This window comes from Neopsephotus bourkii, unplaced genomic scaffold, assembly GCF_033783945.1.
Source record: "Neopsephotus bourkii isolate Nb327-2 ecotype Australia unplaced genomic scaffold, CSIRO-AGI_Nbou_v1 NB_1189, whole genome shotgun sequence".
NCBI lineage: Eukaryota > Metazoa > Chordata > Aves > Psittaciformes > Psittacidae > Neopsephotus > Neopsephotus bourkii.
In genome coordinates, this window is record NW_026901674.1 from 4,950,803 (window position 1) to 4,968,927 (window position 18,125).

General features: G+C 40.3%; 1 protein-coding gene across 6 annotated transcripts in view; it reads left to right on the forward strand.

Moving 5' to 3' along the window:
• SHTN1 (shootin 1) overlaps positions 1–18,125 on the forward strand; it is a 65,756-nt gene that overhangs the window by 16,211 nt on the left and 31,420 nt on the right. For all 6 annotated transcript variants that reach the window (XM_061364241.1, XM_061364238.1, XM_061364236.1 and 3 more), the window contains 6 exons: positions 399–459; positions 4,791–4,885; positions 7,012–7,180; positions 9,716–9,813; positions 10,771–10,852; positions 12,241–12,335. In XM_061364241.1, the coding sequence (XP_061220225.1) occupies positions 399–459; positions 4,791–4,885; positions 7,012–7,180; positions 9,716–9,813; positions 10,771–10,852; positions 12,241–12,335 (600 nt within the window). The remainder of the gene's footprint in view (positions 1–398; positions 460–4,790; positions 4,886–7,011; positions 7,181–9,715; positions 9,814–10,770; positions 10,853–12,240; positions 12,336–18,125) is intronic.

The following is an 18,125-nucleotide window of genomic DNA, read 5'->3' on the forward strand; positions in this document are numbered from 1 at the left end:
CTCTCATCCAAGTCTAGTTGCAATAATGAAACCAGACTTAAAGCATATTCTTGACATGCAGTTTTGCATGTTAAGAAAGTATTGCTTTTACTGTTGTATGGAACATGGATGAGTGTTTGTATCAGTTTGGATAATGTGGTTCTAAAATATTTCCAGAGTAGCTCTGAATTGTAACCTAAAATCAAGTGCAACTTTCCTCTTTCATTAGGAAGTACTCTGGGTAATGAATTTTTTATGCATAGTTTCCATTGATCCTACATGACTGAGAGCAAGAAGAAACAATGCTTTGATAAGCTTCTGTGCCAGCAGTTGATCTTTGATGCTTTTGCATGTTGTGACTGACTGCTAATGAAATAACTGGGATCAGTGTTTCATTTCAATTTTCTCTTCTTCTGCAGTGTGACAAAATCAAGCAAGAACGAGATGAAGCTGTCAAAAAACTGGAGGAGTTTCAGAAAAGTAAGCTGATCATGTTAGTGGGGTTATTTTGGTATAGAGAGTACTCTATAGCAGTGTTAAGAAGGCTGAGATTCAGGTCCATGTGCTGTTTCTCCTTCTAAGCCTTGTGTTAAGGAGCTAATCCAGTGAGACTTTAACCACTGTCAGGCTAACTGCTGTCCCAGCATCTATATGATCTGATACAGGGAGCCATATAGCCATTCTTGGGCTGCAGAGTGGTGAAAATACACCTACAAATGCATCTCTATCTCACCTGGATTCTGCAAGTGACATGTTTGGATGGAGTGGGATTTGACCCATTGCTGAGACTGCTAATAATAATAATAATAATGGTATTTTTCATCATGAATGAGTTCATCCAAAATGCCAATAAAGCTATTGAGGATGAACTGCTGTCTCTTAATAGTTTTTAGTGCAAGTTCTGTATTGTCTGAGCTGTGAGAATTTCAATATTCAGTTTTACAGTTTTGTAGTAATGGCTCTATTGAAACCGTATGGTGTCTGAGAGCAACAAAGCACATCTAATGGGAGTGGAAGTATCCTAGTGGAATAGCTCCTTACAAGAGACAAGGGATTGTGGTCTGTGATGTCTGGTTTATGCCAGTACCATGAACTGCACCGCAAAGCATCAGAAATGTGGATGAAGTTAATGCAGAGAAGGAAATCACATGGTCTGTATTTTTGTGTGACTGTGTTAATAGAGGAATTTGCTTGCTTCTGTTTTACAATTGTTCATCTTATACAGTTATGGAAAAGAATCTGAGATCAACGGGAATCATCTGTGATCTTGATAACTGCTCTGTGAGGCAAGAATGTTCTCCAAGAAGTCTAATTCCTCTGGAAAAAAGTGCAGCCTGTTTTGTTTTTGTTATGATAGGAGGAATATAAGAGTGTGGCAGAAAATGTCAAGTAGTTAAGACTTAAAATTTGAAGTTATATTTGATGTTGTAAAATTTTATAGGTTTCTTTTATCTTCCTTTCACATTTTTTAAAGGACATACCTTGTAAACATAGTGATAAAATGCCAGGAATATTAGGATTTTAAGGCAATAATAGAGCCCATTATTTAAACGACAATATAAAAGGCAATTATATTGATGAAGAGCTACATTGGCTTTGTGTCTGTGAATAAACTTGGCCTGTACTCAGCTTCTATTTGTTCTCCTGGCATAAACACATATTGTGTGTGATTCCAGTTTAATGGGGCCCCGTTTGTATGCCAAGCAGCTGCATTTTAGGCCCTATTGCGTGATTTCATAGCTCTCTGAAAATTGGTTCTATTGAGCACAAGAGATAGAAGGTGGTGGTGGGGGGGAAAGCTTCAACACACAATCATTTCTTTTCAATTGGAGCCAGCAAGGTTGATGACAACATGACCATTGTGTTATAATGATAAGACCACTAAGGATCTGTACCTCTCATCAAGGCTTTCACACAACAGCAGATACAATTTAATTCACTGCTCTGTCAGCAGTGCTGATACCATTATGCCGTCTGTCTCCACAGTTATAATCACTGTCCTCCGAGAAATGCAGTTGAAATGATCTTGAGCAGTCAAAGAAACTCTCAATTAAGGCTGCCACTTCCAATGTGTCAGATTGTGTCTTATGCACTTGGTACAATTTTCACTTCCAATCCTGTTTATTTACAATGTCTACCAGTAATTACGCTTAACATGTCATTTAGTGAGGGTGCCCCTGCCAAGGAGATTGTTGGGTGCTGCAGTACCATTGAGTGGGAGTTTCTCGCAGTCAATGCCATCAGCGGCTTTTAGTCCCTGATGGGATGCAGTAGTAATGTTGATAATGCAAGTATCGTGCTCATCAAGTCATAATTAGATGCCACTCAAATGTGCCACTTGTAATAACAGTGTTGATTCATGTTTTCTCGGTGACTGCAACTACTAATTAGTTAAGTGGTTTTTGGTTGGCCTGCATTTGCTGTGCAGTATTATTACCCCTGAAAAAAAACTGTCAAGGTTAGAGATGTTTCAGGCCACTTAGTGCTGCTTTATGAATATTAATATTGACATAATAAGAACTTTGGACAGACTTAGGAAATAATATATTTTTTTGTATTTAATTTGGAAAGTTTTTTTTCCCCTGAGTTAATCATAATTGCAGGTTAATTAAGTTTAAATGAAGCAAGAGTAATCCCTAGTTCTGCCATGTGAGCCCAATCCTGGTTTCCTAACTTTAGCCTTGCTTGAGGCTGTTAGATTCCTGTCTGTAAAATGGGAACAGCTCTGTATCTCCATTGCTTCCTCATCCTGCTTGAAGCATTTCGTTGCTCCAAATTCCCAGAGATAGGTACAATAAACCCCAAAGAGGTATGGACACATACTACCTGAAGCTCTTCCTTAGTTCGGTTTAATGTAGCAGCTGGTACCTCGTGCTTGGATCAGGTATTTTCTCCAGCATCAGAAAAGGTGGAAATAAGAACACAACCAAAGAGCTGTGGTTGCTCTGCTGTTAGAAGACCTCATGTGAATGTACTGTTGGGGCCAAAGTTTTTCAGTACTCTACTCTGCTTTATTTTGACTGCTTTTATTTTGTAGAAATTATTTTTGCATGCAGCTACTGATTTAACAGCAAACTCCAATATATTGCTGGTTTCCCATGTTGCTAACAGAAATGTTAGTTAATATTGGGTAAGTGTCTGTAAAGCTGCATAAATCACCCTTGTTAACAGCCTGCTTTTTTTCTTCTTGAAGTTGTGTTTTGTAGTCATTTAGATGACGTTTGGATATCAGAGGACTTGAGTATCTCTCCTCAGTGTTTAGGCAGAAGTCTTGGAAGAGGGCAGGGGGGATATTCTACCCAGTGGTATAAATTCAGTAGGTTTTAGAACTTATCTTCATGAAAATGAAAGATGATAGCAGAAGTTTTCCATATGTACCCTACATTCTTCCAGCCTTGTTCCTGCTCCAAAGTATTGTTCATCTGCAAATAGTCTTTCCTGAACATCAAAATCCTGACACTGGACTGAGAAGGAATCTGCACCATGAAATAACTTGCAGAATTAGGGACCTGGCTGCTGCTTAGGGTGGATCAGGGTGCCAGGAAGCATGAAGTTGTATCAATGAGCGAGGTGCTAGCCTGGGAAATGGGAACTACTGTTGGGTTTTCTGCTTTGCTCTAATTTCCCTGTGCAACCTGAAGCTTGTCACTTAGAAGACTTTCACTAGTAAAGTACCTGTGTACTGCTGGAAGTTGAGGGGAACTGCAAGCCAAAACCTATCTGTGCTTTTACATTTCCTGTTAACTCTCACTGGTATGCTGTGTTACAAAATCAGATCTGTTCCAGAATTTTTTGATCACTTTTAATAATATTGTGTATCTTCAACAGAATGATGGGTACCCACTGCAGTAATAGGGATCCTGTAAGTGTGTATCAAATGTAGTACTACAGCTGTGTATTTCAGGTGCAGTGCTGATTTTAGGGCATGCTCCAGCACAGAGAGATCAAATAAGAAACAGTTCAGACACTACAGCCATATGGTAATATAGAACTTAGGTTGTTCAGACAAGGTTGTCAGAAGTCAGGCAGTGTAAACAGTGTTGAGTTTCCATCAGGATTGCATCCATTAGGGTCTATCCCAGCTGCTGCAGGTAGCTTCAAAGCTGATGGGGCAGAAGGCAGAGGTGAAGGAATTGTGCTGTGGTAACGATTTGACTTCATTGGAGCACATCCTGTAGGAGGCTGTGTGAATATGGAGGCTGCAGTCACTTAACTGCTTTCTCCATTTCCTAGTAAACTTGCCCCAGGCCTGTGCTATGTGTCTGTCCTGCAGCTCTTCTGGCACAGTATGTTTAGCAAGTGTGATGATATGTAAACACTGTATAAACCCAAAGACTAGAAAGTGGAAGTAATCTCTGTAACACACCTGAGTTAATCTTGCTGTTTAAAAATATAACGGTTCCGATCTTCTTTGACAACCATACCAAACTTTGAAGAGAGTTATAGTGGCAATCCTCATGGACAGTCCTAAAGATCTCGCTCTGATTCCTCAAGTGTTAATGAAATAATGGTCGTGAATGACAATGGTCAGGGAGGCTCCTGCTGTCCTTCTGCTTCCATAAGTTTATGCTCAATTATCCAGTTCCACCCCTAATGCTGCAGACATGGCTAGGAAGAATTCCTTAAAGCAATGAACCATATATTCAGTGTTCAAAATAGTTCCCATCCATGGAGATTATCTAAGTGTGTACTTCCCTGTAGTTGCAATGCTTACATAGAAAGCCAACAGAGAAAGATGTAGTATTTCTGATCATGGGATGCATGTGTCAAAGGCAGGAAAATACTGACTAATTCCTAAACTCTTCCCCTAGTTTCTCACATGGTTATTGAGGAAGTAAACTGTATTCAGAACCATCTTGAAATTGAGAAGACGTGCCGTGAAAGTGCTGAGGCTTTGGCTTCTAAGGTGAGAAGAATTATGATGATTCTGTTTCATCCCATTTCTTTACTAACTTGAGATTGTGTAGATGTGCCATATATATTTTTTGTATAATCTTTCAAATCTCTGAGATGGTTTTGAAGTGGCAAAACCCATAAGTGAGATGCAAAATCCAATTCCTACCTTTAAACAAACCAAAAAATACCTGTTTTCATTTACTTTCTATTTTGGAACAGTAAGTCAGGGACCAGCATCTTGATATCTAGTTTTCATATGCATTTAGGTTAAATGGAAAACAAGTTTTAGAACTGTCCTGTGTGAGATATAAAGCCATAATGAGCATTTCAATGTCTAAATCAAATGGAAAAAGTCAACCACTGCATTACATTTCAGGTGATTGTTTGTGAAAGCAAAGCGAGGGCAGGGGAAAGGTGACCTCCACTGCTCTGTTGATTGCGTCTAGTCTGATGAATTTAGCAAGTGTGTAATTTTCTATATTCCGTCTCATCAGAAGTGCATTATTATTATTAAAGAATGTTTTTATCTCTCTTATATATTTTTGGTTGTGTAAAATGCATCTGAGCCACTTCATCAGAAAATGGATTACAGCAATTTTGAACCAAATTTCATTAGCGATGCTGACTGCTTTTTTTTTACCCCTTCTCCCCCCCACCCTCCCATCCCCTGCCCAAAGTACATCTTTAGAAATGGTAAAAATCACACCAGCAAGAAATCACTTTAATTTAGATGCATTAGCAATGTACTTTGTGGAGGTATTTACTTAATTGTTTGCATAATGACACTATATTAGAATTCATAAGATAGACAATCAGCATATAAGTAAGAAAATGAACATATTTATGCAACTTTTCTTCTTCTCTGCACTTTTCCTGTAATGCACATATAGGGGCAGCTCAAAGACTAGGTTTACCCTATGGGGCTGCTTTGCCAAAGCTCACGTGTTTGTTGCTGTGAGTTGACTAAACCATGTAACTTTCCTCACATCACTCTTCCCACTTTCTCAGTTTCATGCGTTGAGAATGAGCTGAAGAAGTTCTCAAGGAAAGCTCCTGTAGTTGGGGGGCTGAGGAAGAGGGGGATCAAAGGTAGCAGTGTCAGGCTAACCGTACAGTGTGTTTGATTTGAAGGTAAATACTGAGCTTCTAAGGTGCATCTTGACTTTGACATGTTGTATGCCATTAACAGAAAATTGAGTCTCATTCCTAGGCCTGAATACAGGGATTGCTTGGCTGGTGGGTGGGCAGTCACCCCAATGTATGCCTCAGCACCCCTAAGATTGTGAAGAACTTGCCCAGAGCTGCTGGCATGGGGTGTCTGTTTGCAGGACAGTGAAAGAAATTGAGAGAGTGAAACATCTGCAGTGATCCCTGTTGTTCAGTTCATTCTGGCACCTTAACCAAGATGGTGATGTCTTAAGAGCCTCTTCTGTATCATCCATGTGTTGAAGCATCCAGCCCAGAGTGGTTCCTGACTTGTGGTTTGACCCATAAGGAATTGGTTTATGATGGGGAATCTTGCATATGTTGACTGTACAGTAATAATTCCTGAGAATTGAAAATAATTCAGAAGAATTTTGAGGTAATTCTGTTATGACTGGGAGTGTAGTAGTTGTGGTGTTTGTAGTCTATGAGCAAAATAAAGGCAGAGGAGGAGGTCAGAGTTTTTATTTGACCAATTGCTATAGGTGGCAAAACCAGACAAGCTTTCAGGAGCACAAGCCCTTCTTGTGGTCATTCAGCTGGGGCTCCTGTGGTGCTGGTACATGCTTAAAGGTAAGGAGCTGAAGCAGCTATCACAAAGAATGTAAGTAAGCTTGATAGTTGATTTGATTTGTTTTGAATCTGCACAAGGTATTTACTTAATCAGAAGTACCAGAGAGAAAAGATGGGCATGGATGAAGCATCCTGTTGAATTCAAGCCTTCTCAGAGGAGAAAGTGAACAAGCTTGAACATCTTCAGACAATTTTAATTTTGAATGAAGTATTTAATCTACTGTTACTTTGTTGTGGTTTTGATAGAATTTTTTTTTAATGACAGAGGAGAAAAAATAAAGTTGACTTCTTTTTTTTCTTGCACAGCAGCTTAAAGACAGCCTAACTAGCTTCTTACTGTTTGTGCTTCTCAACTTCCAGCTGAACAAAGAAAATAAGACCTTGAAAAGAATTAGTATGCTTTATATGGCAAAACTGGGCCCAGATATTATCACTGAAGAGATTAACATTGATGAGGATGATTCATCCACAGATACAGAAGCTAACTCTGGATCATGCAATTCTGTGCACTGTCAGCAGCAAATAAAAGGTGAGTGTTGTTGCTGAGCCCATGCCACCATACAATGCAAAAGTTGCCTAAAGAATGGCAGTATTGGTTTGGACCAGAGATCCTTCTGGCTCCCAATTCGTCCTGCTGAGAGTGGTCATCAAAGGATTTCCAGGGGACTGTAAGAGCATGGTAGGCTTGTAGTGATACTGTGTACTGTATGTGGTGGGTATACAGCCTGAAAAGTAGGTTACAATGCAATAGGAAAATGAGATTACAGCTGAGTTCAGTGTTACAGAGTTGGTAAAAGAAATATTTCCTCAGATCCTTGACAAAGTAAATGTTCAGCAGAAGGACAAGGTCACCTTGGTATTGCTTCAACTGCAATGTCACTATTGCAAAGCTTATAATATAGGAGTCTCCACTTCTGTTTCCATTATGTACTTTCATATGCAGGAGCTTCATATTCTAGAGCTGTTACAAAACAAGCAGCTTAAAAAGGAGCTTTGTACTGGTTATACATGGAAATACATTGATAAGAAAACTCTGTGCTTTATAAAGAAATTTCTGGTTCTTTTTTGAAAGGCAAATCATATTTCTATAACCCCAAATCTGCCTTCCTTTTTTGTCTAACTCGGTAATGAATCTAACACGATCCTGTGTGTTATTACATCACAGTATCCAAAAAAGGGGAATGTCCACATTCGGTGACAGAGAGAAATGGTTAATTTTTATTCTTACTTTCACTTCTTTCTGCTAGTGACAATAGCAAATGATGTCTAAGAACAGTGTTCTTGAACTTTCAGTCTGACCTTGTTAATTGTTTTCTGTTTGAATGCAGCAGCCTCAGTGAAGTGGTACAAAGTATCACTGAGAAAAAAAGGAGTGTTGTAAAAATGCTTTAAAGAAATCCCACCTAAGAAATAAGATGTCATAGAACACTTGTATATTAAGCATATTTCCATCCTGTAGATGAAGGAAAAGAGGCAGAGAAGGGTGTGATCCACACCATATAACCCATCTGAGTCTGAAATAAGACTCTGGAGTTCCTCCTGTCTTTTATTGGAGAAAGATGTCAAGAATACATTTAAAGAGAGCAGAGACTCTGGCTGCAGATCAGAGGAGAGCATGGTTAGGAGGGTAGCAGGGTCAAACTGGAAAGAATATTTGAGAAAGGCTCTGATGCACATGCTCTCTGTCGTGATGAAGAATTCATCAAAGAGCAGAATGTGACATGTTGGGGATCTTGGAATTCTTTTAGCCTTCTTAACATTCAACATAATACTGCATGTTTCTTGGAATGATTCCTTCCCTCCCACCACATTTCTTTAAGGATATACAAATAAGGTTGCACAGTCTGAGGCTCTTCATGCTGTAGGGATATGCTTCTTTTTTTTAGATAATGAGGTTGATACGTGTATTGTAAGACCTGACTTAATCCAGTTACTATAAATGTCAGTGAGACTTTTTCCCCTGTTAATTTCACTGGAAAGCACAAATCCATAGACCAGACAATTTGGTTTAAGAATCTTCTGGGAAAACAGATCTTTCTGTTTACTTTAAAGTGTATATGCTGGTAATCTGGAGGAAAATAAGTCTGAGGCTCCTGAATTGAGATAAGGGGGCTGGGGTTGAATCAACGTTTTAAAGATGTGAGACCAAACAGAATGACATCAAGTAGGTCATCATCATCTGCAATTGATTAGCAACGATTGTCTCAACTCATGGCTGCTACTCAATGAACAGCAGTGCTATGAAATCCTGGAAGCAGGTGAGGAATTGGAGCACTTACTGGAAGCTAATACATATCAATGCATTTATATTTTTTGTGGTGATTTTATGTTAACCTAAACCTTGATGTATTATGTATGCAAACTGATCTCCTGTTAAGAAGCGATTATAATAAAATGTTTTATTCCATTGTGAATTTAATTTATTTCATATTTTGATAATTAAGGAACAAAAAATTCTGAGGGGAAAATTACAAGCATTAGCTCTTTATCAGTAAAGGTTCTATTCTGCCTTTGCTCACAGAACATTGCAGACTATGAATTGGCAGCTGTTCAGGACAATTTCTTCAGTGAAAACCTCCCAAGTATTAACTGCCTGTTGTTTTGTTTATTTCCCTTGTGACAAGAACTCATGATCCAAAAAGAACTGAAGTGCATTAATTTGATTTAAAGGATGCCTATTAAAAATTGCTTTCTGCTACCTCTGTACCAGAATCTATCTCTGAGATGTGCTGGTCTCCTGAGTAGGGCTGAGGACACTGTGGTGGCAGGATTGGCCCCGTTGTAGCAGGAAATAAATCATTCAGAATGCAAATAAAGACAGCAATACTGAACAGGGCAGCTTACCTCAATAGCGTAAATCTGAAACTGGGGCCCAGTTATAGATCTGTTACTTGACACTTATGCGAAGTTCCTAAATTATTGAGGACATGCCTTGAATACAGCTGATGCTTTGTATGCAGTTAGGGTGTTTCATAGTTGATTCTACTTGCATTGCTATGACATTTCCTTTGTTGTTTTCTTCTAAGAGTAAGATATATCTTCCATTTCCTTCCCTAAACTGTAGAGCTGCGAGATCAAATCGTATCTGTTCATGAGGAAAAGAAGACCTTGGCCATTGAACTGGAAAACCTGAGGTGCAAACTTGTAGAAGTAATTGAAGAAGTATGTATTGTACCATGGAAGGCGAGGTCACGTTGGCGTGTAGTCAGTACTTTTTGTATCTAGTTTTGCTAAAAACACTCAGTTGTGAAGTTAATTGAATACTATCTAATCACAAGTCCTGCCAGCCTTCCCATATGATGGACCACTTAAGGCATACACCTAGAAGGGGCCTTCTATGTCAAGAGTCCACTCAGCTGCAGTTGCTGGCTCGTGACTTCTCATCTGTTCTAACACCCATATTATAACTCTCATCTCCTTTTCCTGACAGCGCCTCTCCTATGCAGCCTGCAGGGTTTTTTTGGATTTTGTTAAACCTGTAGATTGCAAGAAATACTTTTGGAGGATGTCCAGTTTAATCATTGGTGCTACTTCATTGAGCATATCCTTGAGTTTAGCCATTGGCAGTGCCCTGTCATGGTAATTAGACCAGTAAATTGGCTTTTTGAGCCAGCAGAGTTTCATTCCTGCTTGAAAACTGGATAAGCCATGTACCGATGCGAATCAAGACTTAGTGCTTCTTCCTGTCTGTGCAACTCTTGCATTCAGAAAGACACAGCTGATGACTCTTGGACAATGAACAGAGCACAGGAAAAAATCCAAAACATCAGCCTGACTATATTAAGACACAAACAGTCAAGGACAAGCTAGTAACTTTTCAACCAGGTGCTATGGTGCTTGATCCTGAAAGGTTCCAAAGATGTTGTATTTGCAGCTGTGAGTGGTACGTGCCATGTGAATGGGCCATAGGAGGATCAGTTCATAACCCTTTTATGACCTCTATTGTGAGGTCTGTGGGTTGGGGTAAAAATGCTTTCCATTCCACTGGAAACCCTAACAACAAGCTAAATCTAAGAAACAGAATTACATCAAGAAAAATATTGCTTGTATTATGTATGCGCCATATGCCTTATGCCACTAACTAAAATACTCTTCTGTTTGTTCTTTATACTTTTCTAGGTAAATAGAGTGAAAGACGAAAAGGCTGCTTTGACATCAGAAGTTAATAAGCAGCAAAAACTGTTGGAGAAATGTAACAGAGGTGTGTGGTCTCAGCAGGTTCTTTAACAGTTTGCTACATCCTTTGCAAGAAGCTTCAGAGCTTTTATGTTGTAGCACAGAGTAGGTTACACAACAGTGACTATGGTCCAGATTTGACACTTGGCCTCATTGGAACAGGCACTAAGTAAACACATGGACTGCATAAACACATGGATTATTCTGGACTCTCTCTACTGCAGGAAGATGTGACAGTGTAAATAGCTGGTTGTGTGTGTGAATAGAAAAATACTTTGCCCTGTGGTGTAAGTGGCAAGCTAAGGCAGTCCTTCACAGAGATGGAGTTTGAATCTTCATTTCCTGTTTTCCTGAATCATTACATCAGCCTTTCTATTAGTTGGGAAGCAGATGAATATCTGAAGAATTGAGAGCAACTTCTTGTATGTTCAGAGGATGATGAGAAAAAGGCAAGAGTGCTAGGAATGAGATAAGTAGGATTTGCAAGTTACAAAAGGAAAGTGGGGACTTTCCTTTCCTGGAAAGAGATGAGAGAGAAAACCAGGGCAGGGCAAGTCTAAAAGCTCAGAAAAGGAAAGCTTTTTCATAATGAATGTTATTGCCTCCAGATGAGAAACAGTTGACCCAAAAGAAGTTCAGAGAGGAGAAAGATTTTAGTGCCTTGGATGACTGTGCCCTTTTCTCTTGATTCTTATTTAGCCTTATAAACTTAAAAATTGTTTGTTTAAAAGTCTTCTTGGCTGTTTCACATTTTCCTGAAGTGGAAGACAATGGATCTGTCCAATATATGGGACGGCGTATGCTGTAAGCTTCCATCATGTATTCATTTCATGTGTCTGCACTGCTTAAGCCTAGGAATGGTATTACTTGCCTTAAAACACCAAGGCATGCCCCATGGTTAGCTTTAGCCACCTGTATGAGCCTGGCTTTTGTGGGCACATATTAAATACAGGCAACACAAAATTGCACTGTTTTCTTCTTGAGGTGTCTTTAAACCTCTGTTGTGAAGGGATGCGTCTAGTCTCACTGAAACCAGGTGGGCAAATATAGGTGCCTCCTAAATAACAGTAATCTTTGATTCAGCAAGGCTCACTTAATACTTTGGCACTTAGAGCTAAAGAGGAAAAATGTGATCTGTGCTACATGATCCCTGTTACTGGAGATTCGGGGTATGGATGGGGGGAGTATTACTGTATTTAGAAGAATAGTAATTGTGCATATATATGTAGTGAGGTTTACAGCAAACAGGATAGATATTGCAAAATGGACTATATATGGAAGTGTAAAACTAGGTTACACCTTCATTCAAGAATTCATGATACTAGGGAATAACAGGTTATCTGGGTAAATCGAGCAGTACTTTCTTGTTTTGATCCATTCTACTTCTGATCTCATTTTATTCTTGTAAAACAGTGTCTGTGATGGCAGTAGAGGAATATGAAGAGCTCCATGTAAACTTTGAACTGGAAAAGAACCTGCGGAAGAAAGCAGAGTCATTTGCACAAGAGGTGAGTGGTCAAGAAAAAGAGATCTTGTGAAATTAAGACACCCAGGCAAAAACTTACCAGTCTAGGTGACTTGGTTTCAGTTCCTAGATCTCATACAAAAGATGTCTTTGAGAGGCCACATACTACTTAATTAATATCTGTACTTCATCTGTAAAATAGGTTTATTGTTTAAACAGCATTAATAAAGCATTTCAGAATTGTCCCTGCAGCCTTACCTCTTTTGCCTTTTAAAGTGAGGCTTTGAATTTATAACAGGTTTAGTTAGCTGTGATATTTCAGTGTGTTATGTGTAGTTGTTTGATCTGGGAAGGATCAGGGGCCTTTCTAGTGATACAATTCGAAGTGCTGTGTTTTTCCTGAAAAACATGTGAACTCACAAAAAAAGAGTTGCCAAATACAGTATTAGTTTAGGCCTGTACAAGTTTGACTGCTATTTAACATAGGCCTTTCAAATGACCTATTGCAGGCACCATTAAAGCTGACAAAATTGTTTCCATAGTCTAGAAAAGGTATAGACTCCCAATGAGCAATATGAGTTACTGGCGAGCATTATGGAATGGCTGGTGGTTGCTCTGCTGGCTTGAAACTGGCAATGTTTGCCTTACAGAACACAACAAACTCTTTCAATCTGTTAATAGACTGAAGCCCTGTAAAATCATGAGGTTTATTTGGGGTTCTTTTTGGGGGTGGAATGGGATGTGTGTGTGTGTTTTATTTTTTTTCCTCGTGCTTTTTCTGTTTGCACTCTGGATATTGAGAGCTCTGCACTTGGATTATATTTTCAAGCTTTTCTGTCCCAACCCATGCATTGATATTTTCTTTAATAAAAGTTGGGCTTCCTGAGTAATCATGTTTCAGGTTGCTCAGGTTTAAAGCCGTTATATAGCAAAATGACATGAGTCATCAGCACTGGGATATTGTAAATAAAAGAAACATCTGATATGAAGTGGATTTTACATTTTGAAAGCGTGTTGCCAGCAAGCAGGTATTTAGCCTTCAGGAGGTCGGCTTTGAGTAGAGCTCGTTTGCTTTTTGTTTTCGCTGCTGCTGTTTCTCTCTCAAAACTCCCTTAAAAATATGTTTGATAACTCCTGCACAGCTAACTGCATTCAGTCACTGATTGTAAACAAGGGCATATAAACATTTTGAACCTGCATAGAAAACAGTGAAGAGGTTTTCTGCGTTCTGTTTGTGGGGTATTTGAGTATTTTGGATATGAACAGAATCATATAGTAACAAAACAAATCTTTGGGATTTGAGGTAGACTGTAAGCACATTTAAAAATCTGCAAGCTAAGGGTGAGGAAGCTGACAGACGTTTGTTGCACTTGCCCTCTGTGCCATGTATAGAGGTTGGAGGACTTCACAGCATCTTGACCAAGGGGATTGTTTCTCTTTCCTGTTCTCTCCTTTGCGAGGTCACCCTATTGACCCTTTGGGAAACCTGTTCAAGGAGCTAACTTGGCTGAAACCTGGTAACTTATGGGTACAGATCAGATTCTGTTAACAGGAAGACTGGTATTTGTGTAACAGGGCTGGGTGCTCATCCTGAAGGGGTCAGGTATTTGCAAATTCAAGTGTATAAAGCTTTTGATACATTCTCTTTCATTCGCACAGGTATGTGATATAACCTAGCTTTAGAAGGACTACTGTTTATCAGGTCCACTACTGAAGCTTCAGTCATTTGATGTCACCTTGTAGTTGAAGTAAATTTAAAATCACTTTACAGAATCATAGAATAGTTAGGGTTGGAAAGGACCTTAAAATCATCCAGTTCCAACCCTCCTGTCATGGTCAGGGACACCTCACACTAAACCATGTTACCCAAGGCTCTGTCCAACCTGGCCTTGAACACTGCCAGGGATGGAGCATTCACAACTTCCCTGGGCAACCCATTCCAGTGCCTCACCACCCTCACAGTAAAGAACTTCTTCCCTATATCCAATCTAAACTTCCCCTGTTTAAGTTTGAACCCATTACCCCTTGTCCTATCACTACAGTCCCTAATGAAGAGTCCCTCTCCAGCATCCCTATAGGCCCCCTCCAGATACTGGAAGGCTGCTATGAGGTCTCCACGCAGCCTTCTCTTCTCCAGGCTGAACAGCCCCAACTTTTTCAGCCTGTCTTTGTATGGGAGGTGCTCCAGTCCCCTGATCATCCTCGTGGCCTCCTCTGGACTTGTTCCAACAGATCCATGTCCTTTTTATGTTGAGGACACCAGAACTGCACAGGGGGGTTGGAACTGGATGATCTTAAGGTCCTTTCCAACCCTATTCTATGATTGTAAACCAAAGGATTGCCTATGTTTTTGAAGTATGGATTTGGATTTTTTCAAGCCTGTTATCAGTCTGTGCTATAAAAGATTACCTTTGTGCAACTACTTTTAAATTTCAGAAAACCTGGATTTGTTCATTACCTGTCCTTTCATGAGAACTATTTTTATAATGTGAATTGTATTAAACCTCATGAGATTGTGCAGGCATTATTGCTTTATTAGTGGTGTTTGTTGTCTGTAATGGCTGTAGGATGGTTATTTTAAGAAAGCAGATCTCTTAAGTGTTATGCGTGTTCATTTATCCATTATTACAGTATCTGTCTTGAGTCTCCTGCTGCTGCTTTGTTTTATCTTCTAAAGTACAGAGCAATTATGTGCTTCTGTTCATTAACAACAGAAGACTGTACGTAAAGACCTTGCATCTCTCAGAAACGAGGGATTTCTAAATGCATAGTGAATCTGGTTTTCACATCATGGAAGAGTATAATCTGATGCTCTGGGCCTAGAATGTTGCTTCTGCTTAGATTCATAAATGTAATATTCAGACACCTATACATTTTGAAAGATGATATTGAAAGTGCTTTTCGTATTTGAATAACAAAGTGACAGGCAAGCTGTTAAGTACAATGCCAAAGAAATGCTTATTATTTGCAAGCAAGTACTTCTTGGTTGTTGTCATTATTTAGTTGTTGTCTCTTCCAAAAATACAGGCCCCTGTTATTGCAGATTGACAGCACAGTTGAGGCTTTTCACTCCACGAAGTTGTCCCATCCAGAAAGGGGTCACTACAACAGTAAACTTGAGACCTGTGTTAATCTTCTGCTTGTGTATCTGCTTCTCTTCCTTTGGTATCACACTATTTAGGAAGATTTTGGGAAGCTTTCTAAAATTAGAAGAGCCTGAGACAACAAAGACATTGCTCATTTGTGGTTGGGCAATGAAGAGCATTTCAAATTACTCTAAAAATCTATTATCTTTGGCCTGGTTTCGTACTGATGGTGTCCCTTAAGTGACCTGAGACATGAGAGAGATGGGCTCTGGCCTGCAGCTGCATCCACAACAGCAAAGCTTTATGCTCTGGTGAGGCTGGCTGAGCCTCCTCTCACATGGATCGTGCCGCAGTTGCAGCTGTGTTTTGAGAGCTGGGGTTTCTAGGATGTGCTTCCAGGAGCTGTTTCGATTACACTAAGGATGTGCAGGGATTTTGTGCTTGCTTTCATCAGCCACATGTTTTCTCTGTCCCTATAAAATGTTTCTTGGGGGAAAAAAAACAAAACAGAAATCCAGCTGGATTTTTGCTTGCATTTTGCCAGAGTTGTTGGTTGTTATAAGCTGTGCAGTGTTGAGAGAAGGAATAGCTTTGAGTAAAGAGCAGCACTGGATGTTCAGTGCTTTGTGTTTTACTTGTTTGGAGCACTTCGAGAAAGGAAATAGGCTCAGAGTAATGTGGGTGTCACCACAGCACCATGACATCAGTATGGCACATCTCAGTGTTTGTGACTTCTCGGTGTTGTAACTCTGAATTATAGACTTACTGCCTGTGGAGGGTCATGGGCATGTTGTCTAAGGGTCTGAAGGATCTGAATCTTGCCTTCACGGAGGGAGTTGGCCCATGTATTCAGATTAAAACCTTTCTCCATAGCGTGGCTTCACCTTTTAGCTTTACCCTCCTGGGGTTGCATTGCGGCTGCGATGGGAGGAGAGCAGATGAGCGGCTATTGCTTGCTGCTTGTCAAAGGGATGCCCTTTACATCCTGCCCTTTGCATCCTGCCCTTCTGACAAGCAAGGAGGATTTGCCACAGAACATGAGCAATTGGGAGTGCAGGTGTGAGAGGTAATGGGTGGGTGAGCGTGTGTGCAGAGGCGAACACAGATGAGGGGAGAGGAATGATAAGGAGAGAGGAAGAGGGGGAGAAGCACATATAGGAGTGAGCGAACACTTGAAAATCAGAGCTTTTGATTAAAAAAAAATCTAATACAGCTGTAATTATAGTCATGCTGCTGGCACCACCATAATATATATTTAATTAATCAAAAATGGTCCAACTTCAAACATTAGAATTCACGCTCTTTAGAGGTTCTAAAGAAACTGAGTAAATATTGTCAGCCGTGGTGTGGAGAGGGGGAAGGAAAAAGAAAGAGGGTTTGAAGTGAGTCACAATCCATTGTGAAAGGTACAGGAATCTGCATAAAAGAACTAAATAAATAGAGTGTGTAAGGGGCGGGGGCATGGAAGAATCTGCACCTACCTGAATAAAACAGGGTTGTTAACACAGGAATCTTGGCAAGCTTAACCAGGATTCTAGTGTCATGTTTTAAGAGACACTTTAAGCTCTCTCAGCTGTTTGTGGAGCAGTTTGTAAGAAAGCAAAGGAAGGCAGAGAGTGTCTTGAAGGCCATCATAATAATACAGAGGCTAGCCCTGAAAAGCGTTCTTCTACAAACACAAGCAAAATACAATACACACAGCCAAAGCGAGCCAAAAGGGGAGGAATACAGGGAGAAGCAAATTGAAAGTCTTGGTGATGTAAAAGTCCCATACATCCTGCCTTGCAACAATATTTTGTAAAGTGATCTCTTGGTTTAACCCCAGCTGGCAACTCAGCCCCACACAGCCACTCACTCACTCCACACTGGTGGGTTGGGGGAGAGAATCAGAAGGGTAGAAGTGAGAAAACTCGTGGCTTGAGATGAAGACAGTTTAATAGGCAAAGGAAAAGCCATGCACGCAAGCAGAGCAAAACAATGGATTCATTCACCACTTCCTGTTGCATGCAGGTGTTCATCCATCTCCAGGAAAGCGGGGCTCCACCACACACTGTAGTTACTTGGGAGGACAAATGCCATCACTCCCAATGTCCTTCTTTTCCTTTTCCCCCAGGTCTGCATGCTGAGAATGATGCCATATCAAATGGGATACCCCATATGGGATCAGCTGTCCCATCTGCGTCCCCTACCAACTCCTTGTACACCCTCACAGTGCTTGCTGGTGGGGTGAGGAGCAGAAAAGGCCTTGACTCTGTGTAAATGCAGCTCTACAGTGACAAAACCAACTGTTTTATCACAAATCCAAATCATAGCTCCATACCAGCTACTGTGGAGAAAATTAACTCTATCCCAACCGAAAGCAGCACAAGTGAACAGTTCATTACTGTCACGTGTGCTGGCATCGAGACAATCTGCACCTAAAGTTACTTTGGAAACCTCCCCAGAAGAGGCAGCATACTCTCAAAGTTAGCACTGAGCTACTGTTTTCTGTCCTCTGACTCTGGGAAAAATAGAAATGAATTGTCAAACTGCTGAGCGCTTTGTTGGGGTTCCTCTCCCTTTTGAGGCTGGGGCAGGCTGTTTCCCAAAATGCACAACTGAGGAGGGGGAAAGAGTTCCCCAAGTGCTTATGGTTACCTGTAAAATAGTTTGCAGTTTATCATAGAATCATAAAATGGCTTGAATTGGAAAGGATCTTAAGCTCATCCAGTTCCAACCCCTCTGCCATGGGCAGGGACACCTCACAC